This window comes from Rhinoderma darwinii, chromosome 1 (assembly GCF_050947455.1).
Source record: "Rhinoderma darwinii isolate aRhiDar2 chromosome 1, aRhiDar2.hap1, whole genome shotgun sequence".
NCBI classification, from domain to species: Eukaryota; Metazoa; Chordata; class Amphibia; order Anura; family Rhinodermatidae; genus Rhinoderma; species Rhinoderma darwinii.
The window spans coordinates 40,729,526-40,742,349 of NC_134687.1; the positions used below are offsets into that span (position 1 = coordinate 40,729,526).

Sequence of the window (12,824 nt, forward strand, 5' to 3'; positions counted from 1 at the left end):
GTATGGCGTTCCCTACAGGGGGGAGCTGTATGGTGTTCCCTACAGGGGGGAGCTGTATGGCGTTCCCTACAGGGGGGGCTGTATGGTGTTCCCTACAGGGGGGGGCTTTATGGCGTTCCCTACAGACCCCCCCTGTAGGGAACGCCATACAGACCCCCTATAGATAACGCCATACAGACCCCCTGTAGATAACGCCATACAGTCCCCCCTGTAGATAACGCCATACAGTCCCCCTGTAGATAACGCCATACAGTCCCCCCTGTAGATAACGCCATACAGCCCCCCCTGTGGATAACGCCATACAGCCCCCCTGTAGATAGCGCCATACAGCCCCCTCTGTAGATAACGCCATACAGTCCCCCTGTGGATAGCGCCATACAGCCCCCCTGTAGATAGCGCCATACAGCCCCCTTTGTAGATATCTACAGAGGGGGCTGTATGGCGTTATCTACAGGGGGGGCTGTAAAAAAGGCACTATCTACAAGGGGGGTTTGTGTGACACCCAGGGGAGGGGGGGCCCCAGTCAAAAGTTTGCTATGGGGCCCAGTCTTTCCTAGTTACGCCCCTGAATGCTGGATCCTGTGTTATCTATATACAGGTGTTACCTGTCAGTGTAATCCTGCCTGTAATGATAATGAAATGACTGCTGAGAAGTGATCGCTACAGAACAGGAAGTGTCAGTCTATAGTGAGGCTCAGTGGCCAGAGTGAGAACTGCAAGATGTTAGGATTATTTTTTAATATACAGGGTGGGCCATTTATATGGATACACCTAAATAAAATGGGAATGGTTGGTGATATTAACTTCCTGTTTGTGGCACATTAGTATATGGGAGGGGGGAAACTTTTCAAGCTGGGTGTTGACCATGGCGGCCATTTTGAAGGTGGCCATTTTGTATCCAACTTTAGTTTTTTCAATGGGAAGAGGGTCATGTGACACATCAAACTTATCGAGAATTTCACATAAAAAACAATGGTGTCCTTGGTTTTAACGTTACTTTATTCTTTCATGAGTTATTTACAAGTTTCTGACCACTTATAAAATGTGTTCAAAGTGCTGCCCATTGTGTTGGATTGTCAATGTAACCCTTTTCTCCCACTATTCACACACTGATGGCAACACCGCAGAAGAAATGCTAGCACAGGCGTCCAGTATCCGTAGTGTCAGTTGCTGCACATCTCGTATCTTCACAGCATAGACAATTGCCTTCAGATTACCCCAAAGATAAAAGTCTAAGGGGGTCAGATCGGGAGACCTAGGGGGCCATTCAACTGGCCCACGACGACCAATCCACTTTCCAGGAAACTGTTAATCTAGGAATGCTCGGACCTGACACCCATAATGTAGTGTTGCACCATCTTGCTGGAAAAACTCAGGGAACGTGCCAGCTTCAGTGCATAAAGAGGGAAACACATCATCATGTAGCAATTTCAGATATCCCGTGGCCTTGAGGTTTCCATTGATGAAGAATGGCCCCACTATCTTTGTACCCCATATACCACACCATACCATCAATTTTTGTGTTCCAACAGTCTTGGAGGGATCTATACAATGTGGGTTAGTGTCAGACCAATAGCGGTGGTTTTGTTTTTAACTTCACTATTCACATAAAAGTTTGCCTCATCACTGAACAAAATGTTCTGTGTAAACTGAGGGTCCTGTTCCAATTTTTGTTTTGCCCATTCTGCAAATTCAGTGCGCCGATCTGGGTCATCCTCGTTGAGATGCTGCAGCAGCTGGAGTTTGTAAGGGTGCCATTTGTGAGTAGCTAATATCCGCCGAAGGGATGTTCAACTGATGCCACTCTCCAGTGACATGCGGCGAGTGCTACACTGTGGGTTCTTGCTGAATGAAGCTAGGACAGCCACTGATGTTTCTTCATTAGTGACAGTTTTCATGCGCCCACATTTGGGCAAATCCAACACTGAACCAGTTTCACGAAACTTGGCAAGCAGTTTGCAAACTGTAGCATGGGAGATGGGTGGTCTGGTAGGGTGTCTTGCATTGAAATCTTCTGCAATGACCCGGGTACTGCGTTCACCAGACATCAACACAATTTCTATCCGCTCCTCACGTGTTAACCTCTGCGACATGTCAATGGCTGTAAACAAAGAGAAGCTTGTAAATAACTCATGAAAGAATAAAGTAACGTTAAAACCAAGCACACCATTGTTTTTCTTGTGAAATTCTCGATAAGTTTGATGTGTCACATGACCCTCTTCCCATTGAAAAAACTAAAGTTGGATAGAAAATGGCCGACTTCAAGATGGCCGCCATGGTCAACACCCAGACTGAAAAGTTTCCCCCCTCCCATATACTAATGTGCCACAAACAGGAAGTTAATATCACCAACCATTCCCATTTTATTTAGGTGTATCCATATAAATGGCCCACCCTGAAGATAATGACATAGAAAATATAAAAAAATAAACCGAAAATTCTTAAATATATTTAACATAAAAACTTGATTTAAGCATTTTCTGATGACACATTCCCTTTAAAGTGTGGCACAAAAGACCATAGTCCGTAACTGGAAGTCCGCAAGGATTCCTAAAATACAGGAGGTGATATGGCAGGCCAATACATCATTTAATATGTGTACTGGTTGACTAATAAGGATCAACCAACACACAGATCTGCTCCAATTACAATTATGAGGTCACTGTTGCTTAAGAACAATAATATATATATACCACTAATCATAGCATTGCCTATAGCTAGTGATATATAACTTTCAAGACCTCAACTGGAAATATGCTCTTTTGTGCCCCCCCCCCCATACCTATGGAATTTTCAATTTCGAGAATTAGCAGCTTTTAAATACAGATAGAAATTCAAATACAGATAGCTTCAATATAACTGTGATACAGTCGTGTCCAGGATACCTTTCAGTCATGAGCTCCCCTTTAGGAACGTGCATCCCCAATTAGGTCAACATGGCAAAAAAGGACTTAAATGAAGATGGTAAAAAGACCTATCCCATTAAATCGCACCCAAGAAATCTGTTTAGAAGCTGGCCGTGCATAGATAGCTGTTCTTTTGTTAGGGGAATCTGTCTTTGAATTATCTGTTCCTTCCTAGCAATGTCTTATATGCATTTCTGTCTAGTTCATCCAGGCCTAATTCACATTTCCCTTTTAAAAGATTTAATAAGTTGTCAGTTCACATAAAAGCAGCCATAGTAAAATGATTTGTCTGTACGCTTGAAAATGCATAAAGTACTCTGTTTGATTCAATTCTGTTGTATCCTGACAGTTTTTCTATGCTTAAAGTACACAGACGATGGATTTACTTGTGTGCTTTTAAATATGCAACTTAAACAGGATTTCAGGTTATTAGTGCTATGTGGTAGTCTATGCCGTACGTAGCCACAGCGATGGCACAACACTGCTAAGGTATGAAGTATGTCAGTCACCCGACAGTCTGGGCCACAGCAAAGCACCTTTATGATAGTCCAACAAAGCTCTTTGGTGTCTCCTTATGTGGCAGAGGAGCCTATGGACCCTCTCAGGCACCAGGGCACGGAAGTGACTGCTACCTCTGAATCGCTTATAGTTACAACAAACGTAACAGACAACACATTGTAATTTTGCTATTCATGAATTGGATTCTGAATGTTACTGTTCTCCTAAGCCAATTGTTATATGGCCGCATTTTAACATGTTTTGTGACCGAAGGGCATGGTTCCCGTACGATTCCACTAAACTGAACTAAAGGTGCTAACATATAGATAACACAAGCATTCAATGGTATACAACTATAACGATAGTTATAAATCAACTCATGCAACTACATAAGGACCAGTAGATGGTGCATCCCTTTTTAACCAAAGTGTATAAACCTACAGAATAATGGGACAAAGCACAACAATATCGAAACAAAATAAAAAAATCTTTATTAACATATAAAGCACATTTTAAAAAGGCAACTGGTCTATGTATCATCATGAGTAGCCATCATAAATAGTGCTTCGTGCTGAAGACTACAAAGCTGCATATGGACATGTGTCAAATAAATATATAGTAGATAGACTCAAACAAATTCAGAAGTATATAGGGGTATAGGTAACAGGCAATGTGTACATGTCATATGCGAAGAAATAAATACATCAGTATACAGTAGTATACAAAGCTGATTATAGTAAAGAAAGGAGGAGACCTCCAGCTCACCAGTAGTTGCGTCTCCAGACACCTCGCACGGATCCCCGCTACGGCCAGCGGTAGGTATATCAGGAAAAAGAAAGAGAAAATCCAGCGCTGTGTTTGATTAAAAAGGAAAATTGTTCCCAATTTTATTGAAAAAATAGTTAAAAGTTATCCTTTTTGCCATGATTAAGAGCAACACGCTTGCTCGAAACGCGTAGGCCAAGGTCATCCAGCCCGCTATATATACACCTTGAGACTGCGTCTCCGTGTAACTTTTAACTATTTTTTCAATAAAATTGGGAACAATTTTCCTTTTTAATCAAACACAGCGCTGGATTTTCTCTTTCTTTTTCCTAGTATACAAAGCCTCAATGTATTACAAGCCTCAATGCATAAAAATTGTGAGCAGATGGTGACACTTACTGATTACTGTACTTAGCTGAAATGCCTCTGTAAGCCAGTCTCACATGCAGTCGCATGACCATGCTCCTCTTCACATGCCTCTTATCACCATTGCTCCCTGCTCTCCCCGTGTCTGGGTGGATCTTGTTTCACATGCTGGACAGCAGATAGTGCAGAGTCTAGCAGCAGAACAGCAGAGCTGTGTCTCAGTAGCAGCCAGTAAGTAATTACACCTTACACCTTGCAATAGAGGGGCATGCAGGCAGCTGTAAATATAGGCAATGTCTGTAAGAGGAGAGAGGAATCATGGTAACTGTAGTCCTTTACATGGAAAACTCACCCATATCAAGCCCTAGCAAGATGAAAACAATAGCGCTATACAGAGATGGGCAACACAATGAAAAATAACTACTTCTGAGCTATGTGGCATCATCTGGTGAGCAGTCAGACACAAACAGGTACTTTTCTGTGTTTTTCATAAGCTCGTAAAACCCCTTTAATCACCACAGATAAATTGGCTATCTATAATATTGTTCCTACTGTGTGAGATAGGGGAAATAGATTGTTAGTTCCAGTGGGGACAGGGACTAATGAGCTATGGAATATGTAGCTGTAATAAAAGCAACAAAAAATAAGGAAATATATGAGAAAGTAACTACCCCTTAAACTAGTTAAGTACCGTATTTTTTAAAGTTACATTTGAAAAAAATCATTCTTAGGATACATTTTTACTCTCTGTGGCATCAAATATAGCGGAAGGAAGAACAGTAATGTGTAGAGACATAATTTGATGTGGAGTGTGTATTCCCTCCATTAGCAAGTGTAGGCAGATTCATCTATTGGTGTGGTAGGTGCAGTCTCAGTAGCTCCTTATCAGTAGCAGCAATATGAAACCACTGACACTTTAGGGCGCGGACGAAGAAGTTTTCTAGATTCTTTATTTTGTTATTTAATAGAAAGGGTTATAGTAACTATACTGCCTTCAGAGGGCTAGTTACCATCAGTGATGCATTCCACAAGTGTAACATTGACCACCGTGGAATGATTTATTGGGCATATACGACCCTAGATCCCAGCAGTGAAATTATAGGATGCACATTACATGTAGTTAAATAGATCTAAATTGAAACTATAACTAACCGTAGAGAGTGATCTCAACACCATCAATGGGAGTTCTGTATTTCAGTAGTGACAACATTGGCTTTATCACCAACAGCAAGACTGTTGATGTATGATGGTTTTGGATTATAACACTGGGTATATTAGATATATTCGGGATTTGGATGCCTGTAGTCAGAATGTTCACGCGTTCAGGATGGATTAGCCTCATTTAAATTACAAATCGGGCTAATCGACAAGCGGATACTAATTTCTGGCTTTTGGGAAATGTTTGATGGTTTTGGATATGAGTAGTGAGTATGTTGTCTGTATAATACCTCTGGATACTAGCAGTGAGAAATGTTAGCAGTATGATACCTCTGGATACTAGCCGTAAAAATGATTTCTGTAGATGGCTCTAGATTACATAAGTGAGTGTTTTCTCTATGATACCTCTGGATACTAACAGTAAGAATGATGGCTCTAGATTACATAAGTGAGAGTCTTTTCTCTATAATACCTCTGAATACTCGTAGTCGAATGTTGGTTGTATAATGGCTCTAGATGATAGCAGTGAGAATGTTGGCTGTATGATACCTCCGGATACTAGCAGTAAGGCCTTGTTCACACGGTGCTAAAAAAAACAACTATGTGTAAATGCATCATAAACGCTAGCGTTTTTGCAAAGTGCTTTTTAAAGTGCAGGCGTTTTTGACGCAGTTTTACCGCTTTTTTGGGCCTGTAATTACGTTGTCTATGGGAATAGGTGCATTTTTGGGACCATCAAGAGTTGACCTGACGCTTCTTTATTTACACAACACAGTTTATTTTTTTTACGCTCATGTGTTTAAAAAACGCGTTGTATGCACTTCAATGCGTTTTCCCATTGATTTCAAAAGGGCGTTAAATACACGCCATGTGAACAAGGCCTAAGAATGTTGGCAGTATGAGACCTCTGGATACTAGCAGTAAGAATGTTGGCCGTATGACGACTCTAGATTACATAAGTGAGAATCTCTGTGATGGCTCTGGATACTAGCAGGAAGAATGTTGGTTGTATGATGGCTCTGGATAACAGCAGTGAGAATCTTATCTGAATGATGGCTCTAGATACTAGCAGTGATAATGTTAGCTGGATTATGGCTCAGGATACTAGCATTTAGAATGTTGGCAGTATGGTACCTCAAGATACCAGCAGTAAAAATTATGGCTGTATGATGGCTCTAAATACGAACAGTGAGATTGTGGCTGTATGATGGCTCTGGATACTAGTGAGAATATTGGCTGTATGATGGCTCTGGATACTAGTGAGAATATTGGCTGTATGATGGCTGTGAATACTATCAGTGAGAATGTTGGCTGTAGGATGACTCTGGCTACTAACGGTCAAAATGTTGGCTATATGATGGTTCTGGATACTAACAGTGAGAATGTTGGCCTTATGATGGTTCTGGTTACCAGCAGTGAGAATGATGGCTGTATGATAGCTCTGGCTACTAGCAGCGAGAATGATGGCTCTAGATAACAGCAGTGAGATTGTTGGCTGTATGATGGCTCTGTATACTAGCAGTGAGATAGTTGGCTGTATGATGGCTCTGTATACTAGCAGTGAGAATGTTGGCTGTATGATGGCTCTGTGTACTAGCAGTGAGAATGATGGCTGTATGATGGCTCTGTATACTAGCAGTGAGAATGTTTGCTGTATGATGGCTCTGTATACTAGCAGTGAGAATGTTGGCTGTATGATGGCTCTGTATACTAGCAGTGAGAATGATGGCTGTATGATGGCTCAGTATACGAGCAGTGAGAATGATGGCTGTATGGTGGCTCTGTATACTAGCATTGAGAATGATGGCTGTATGATGGCTCTGTATACTAGCAGTGAGAATGATGGCTCTGTATACTAGCCGTGAAAATGTTGGCAGTATGATAGCTCTGGCTACTAGCAGCGAGAATGATGGTTCTAGATAACAGCAGTGAGATTGTTGGCTGTATGATGGCTCTGTATACTAGCAGTGAGATAGTTGGCTGTATGATGGCTCTGTATACTAGCAGTGAGAATGTTGGCTGTATGATGGCTCTGTGTACAAGCAGTGAGAATGTTGGCTGTATGATGGCTCTGTATACTAGCAGTGAGAATGTTGGCTGTATGATGGCTCTGTATACTAGCAGTGAGAATGTTTGCTGTATGATGGCTCTGTATACTAGCAGTGAGAATGTTGGCTGTATGATGGCTCTGTATACTAGCAGTGAGAATGATGGCTGTATGATGGCTCAGTATACGAGCAGTGAGAATGATGGCTGTATGATGGCTCTGTATACTAGCATTGAGAATGATGGCTGTATGATGGCTCTGTATACTAGCAGTGAGAATGATGGCTCTGTATACTAGCCGTGAGAATGTTGGCAGTATGATAGCTCTGGCTACTAGCAGCGAGAATGATGGCTCTAGATAACAGCAGTGAGATTGTTGGCTGTATGATGGCTCTGTATACTAGCAGTGAGATAGTTGGCTGTATGATGGCTCTGTATACTAGCAGTGAGAATGTTGGCTGTATGATGGCTCTGTATACTAGCAGTGAGAATGTTGGCTGTATGATGGCTCTGTATACTAGCAGTGAGAATGTTGGCTGTATGATGGCTCTGTATACTAGCAGTGAGAATGATGGCTGTATGATGGCTCAGTATACGAGCAGTGAGAATGATGGCTGTATGATGGCTCTGTATACTAGCATTGAGAATGATGGCTGTATGATGGCTCTGTATACTAGCAGTGAGAATGATGGCTCTGTATACTAGCAGTGAGAATGTTGGCTGTATGATGGCTCTGTATACTAGCAGTGAGAATGATGGCTGTATGATGGCTCTGTATACTAGCAGTGAGAATGATGGATCTGGATACTAGCAGTGAGAATGATGGATCTGTATACTAGCAGTGAGAATGATGGCTGTATGATGGCTCTGGATACTAACAGTGAGAATGATGGCTCTGTGTACTAGCAGTGAGAATGTTGGCTGTATAATGGCTCTGGATACTAGCAGTGAGAATGTTGGCTGTATGATGGCTCTGTATACTAGCAGTGAGAATGCTGGCTGTATGATGGCTCTGTATACTAGCAGTGAGAATGATGGCTGTATGGTGGCTCTGGCTACTAGCAGTGAGAATGACGGCTGTATGATGGATCTGTATACTAGCAGTGAGAATGATGGCTGTTTGATGGCTCTGGATACTAGCAGTGAGAATGATGGCTCTGTGTACTAGCGATGAGAATGTTGGCTGTATAATGGCTCTGGATACTAGCAGTGAGAATGTTGGCTGTATGATGGCTCTGTATACTAGCAGTGAGAATGATGGCTGTATGATGACTCTGTGTACTAGCAGTGAGAATGATGGCTGTATGATGGCTCTGGATACTATCAGTGAGAATGATGGCTGTATGATGGCTCTGGATACTAGCAGTCAGAATGTTGGCTGTATGATGGCTCTGTATACTAGCAGTGAGAATGATGGCTCTGTATACTAGCAGTGAGAATGTTGGCTGTATGATGGCTCTGTATACTAGCAGTGAGAATGATGGCTGTATGATGACTCTGTACTAGCAGTGAGAATGATAGCTGTATGATGGCTCTGGATACTATCAGTGAGAATGATGGCTGTATGATGGCTCTGGATACTAGCAGTGAGAATGTTGGCTGTATGATGGCTCTGTATACTAGCAGTGAGAATGATGGCTGTATGATGGCTCTGTATACTAGCAGTGAGAATGATGGCTGTATGGTGGCTCTGGCTACTAGCAGTGAGAATGATGGGCTGTATGATGGCTCTGGATACTAGCACTGAGAATGTTGGCTGTATGATGGCTCTGTATACTAGTAGTGAGAATGATGGCTGTATGATGACTCTGGATACTATCAGTGAGAATGATGGCTGTATGATGGCTCTGGATACTAGCAGTGAGAATGTTGGCTGTATGATGGCTCTGGATACTAGCAGTGAGAATGATGGCTGTATGATGGCTCTGTATACTAGCAGTGAAAATGATGGCTTTATGGTGGCTCTGGCTACTAGCAGTGAGAATGATGGCTGTATGATGGCTCTGTATACTAGCAGTGAGAATGATGGCTGTATGATGGCTCTGTATACTAGCAGTGAGAATGTTGGCTTTATGATGGCTCTGTATACTAGCAGTGAGAATGTTGGCTGTATGATGGCTCTGTATACTAGCAGTGAGAATGATGGCTGTATGATGGCTCTGGATACTAGCCGTGAGAATGATGGCTGTATGATGGCTCTGGATACTAGCAGTGAGAATGATGGCTGTATGATGGCTCTGTATACTAGCAGTGAGAATGATGGCTGTATGATGGCTCTGTATACTAGCAGTGAGAATGATGGCTGTATGATGGCTCTGTATACTAGCAGTGAGAATGATGGCTGTATGGTGGCTCTGTATACTAGCAGTGAGAATGATGGCTGTATGATGGCTCTGTATACTAGCAGTGAGAATGATGGCTGTATGATGGCTCTGTATACTAGCAGTGAGAATGATGGCTGTATGATGGCTCTGTATACTAGCAGTGAGAATGATGGCTGTATGATGGTTCTGTATACTAGCAGTGAGAATGATGGCTGTATGATGGCCCTGAATACTAGCAGTGAGAATGATGGCTGTATGATGGCTGTATACTAGCACTGAGAATGTTGGCTGTATGATGGCTCTGTATACTAGCAGTGAGAATGATGGCTGTATGATGGCTGTATACTAGCACTGAGAATGATGGCTGTATGATGGCTCTGTATACTAGTAGTGAGAATGATGGCTGTATGATGGCTCTGTATACTAGCAGTGAGAATGATGGCTGTATGATGGCTCTGTATACTAGCAGTGAGAATGATGGCTGTATGATGGCTGTATACTAGCACTGAGAATGATGGCTGTATGATGGCTCTGTATACTAGTAGTGAGAATGATGGCTGTATTATGGCTCTGTATACTAGCAGTGAGAATGATGGCTGTATGATGGTTCTGTATACTAGCAGTGAGAATGATGGCTGTATGATGGCCCTGAATACTAGCAGTGAGAATGATGGCTGTATGATGGCTGTATACTAGCACTGAGAATGTTGGCTGCATACCTCTGGGTACTAACAATGAAAATGTGGGCTATATGGTGGTTCTGGATAACAGCAGTGAGAATATTGACTAAATGTTGACCCATTGAAACTGCAGTAGATGCTGCAGGAGAAATGTACTATTAAGAATGGCTGTCTTTGTAGCACATGGACAGCTGAAGTCCAGCAGCGGGAGAGCCGCTGATTGTCAACATCTCTCCCCTCTGGTTCATAGTAGGGGTCTATAATAGGGCATATATAACTTTGAATCTTTGACACCAATACTAATCTTTATACGGACATTTTTGAGGACCCCTATGTGCAGATTACATGTACTTTAGTTGTTTCTATTTTTTAGTAGATCTGAAATATTTGCTGGTTGTTCTGGAACGTGAATTTTACTTGAATCTTTTGATCCGTTGTGTTTCAGCATCCTGAAAAAGAAGAGATTGCGACCTGTGAAGCGTGTCTCATTTTCACACTCGGACAGTCTCTCCAAGCTCCTGCAGGCTGGTCCTGGCTCTGACCAGTTTGGAAGTGCAGAAGTATTAAATGTCTCAAATACCGGAGAAAAACTCTTTATTTTTCGTGCTCCCAATGTCTCTCCTACTCCCCCGTCTCAGCCCAAGAAGAAGCGAAACTTCCTAAATTCCAAGAAGTCCAGTGCTGTGTCTACCTAGTGAGAATGAAAAAGTGAAATATTTAATTTTTTTTCTAATATTTATGCAATATATTATTGTCTTTTAAGCAATGAAGAGTTTTTTTGTAAATAAATATGTACATATTGAAAACCTGATTAAAATTGTACATGAATGATGTAAATGCCGAGTGTATTGGAATATCTTGATTGCACAGGTGTGAATATTTTGTATGTTACAATACCAAGACAACCTGACTAATTCAACGTACATGTCTTTATTTGTAGTCAGTGAGCTCAGGGCTACACACGCACTTTTTGTTGCAAGATTTTCCAATTTAACTGCAGTCCAGAGTAATTCACGGAGTTGCGTTCAAAAGGTCTGGGTGGTCGCACTGACCATAGAATGGAACCATTGAAAGAGGGCCTGTCACTTGTCCTGACATGCCTGTTTTGATACATACCCCCCCCCCCCCAATGAAATAACAATTCTGGAGCACCTCTTCCTAGAATTCTGCGTGGTGCTGGTCCTCTGCTATCCCTCCTAAAAGTTTATGAAGAAAATTGACAGCTAGGCGTTACCATTTTCCTTGTCAAATTGGCGTATCCCTACACAATCACACTCTGTGAGCACTGATTAGACCGTATCAGTCTGTGTAAGGACAGAAACTAAACTGGTAACCCCCAGTTGTCAATTTATTCATAAGTTTCCAAAAGGAATAACAGAGGAACGGCACAGTTCTAAGAAGAAATGTTCCAGAATGGGTGTTACATGGGGAATTCAATTATTTACTAAAAACAGACATGTCAGGAGAAGTGACTGGACTTCTTTAAAGGTGTTTTCCTGACTTTCAAACAAATGTTTAAATCTGGATGTGTTAAAATAACAAAAAAAATGATTTACTTACCTTTAAAAATCCTTGCTGCTCCTGCAGTTTCCTGGTCCTTGTGGCAGCTAAACACTGGCTGCAGTTGAAGAGAAGTTTTTCTGAACATTTTAATAAAGGTGTTGTTGCCAATTTATTGCAATTACTTAGTGTAACGGCCGCGGACCGTCATTCTGACTCACCCCTCGACGGCCACGGCCATGGATCTGAGAGTGCTGGCCCGCATCTCCTCCCCAGGAGACGGCAGCACTCCCTTCCGCTCTGCAGTGTCCAGTAGGGTACGCACACACGCTCGTACCCGGCCTTAAAGGGCCAGTGCGCGCACATGAAAATAAGTTCTAATTAGCCCTAATCATCCAGGACTACTAAAGGGTGCCTGCCCTTTCACTCCTTACCTGAGCGTTGTTTGTATTCCTCTGTTAGTCTTGCAAATGGTCCCTTAGTCGTATCCTGTTCCCATGCCCTGCTACCTGTATTCTGTGCTGTATTTGTTGCTGTGCCCTCTCTAGTGTTGGAGTCGTGTTGTTCCGTCTGCTACGCCT

At 42.2% G+C, this 12,824-nt stretch overlaps 1 protein-coding gene across 1 annotated transcript in view; it reads left to right on the plus strand.

Moving 5' to 3' along the window:
* The window catches only part of EVC2 (EvC ciliary complex subunit 2), a 156,944-nt gene extending 145,396 nt beyond the window's left edge, over window positions 1–11,548 (plus strand). Inside the window, exon 22 of the mRNA XM_075849035.1 lies at window positions 11,189–11,548. Within this exon, the coding sequence (XP_075705150.1) occupies window positions 11,189–11,438 (250 nt within the window). The 3' untranslated portion in view covers window positions 11,439–11,548. The remainder of the gene's footprint in view (window positions 1–11,188) is intronic.
* The last annotated feature ends 1,276 nt before the right edge of the window (window positions 11,549–12,824 follow it).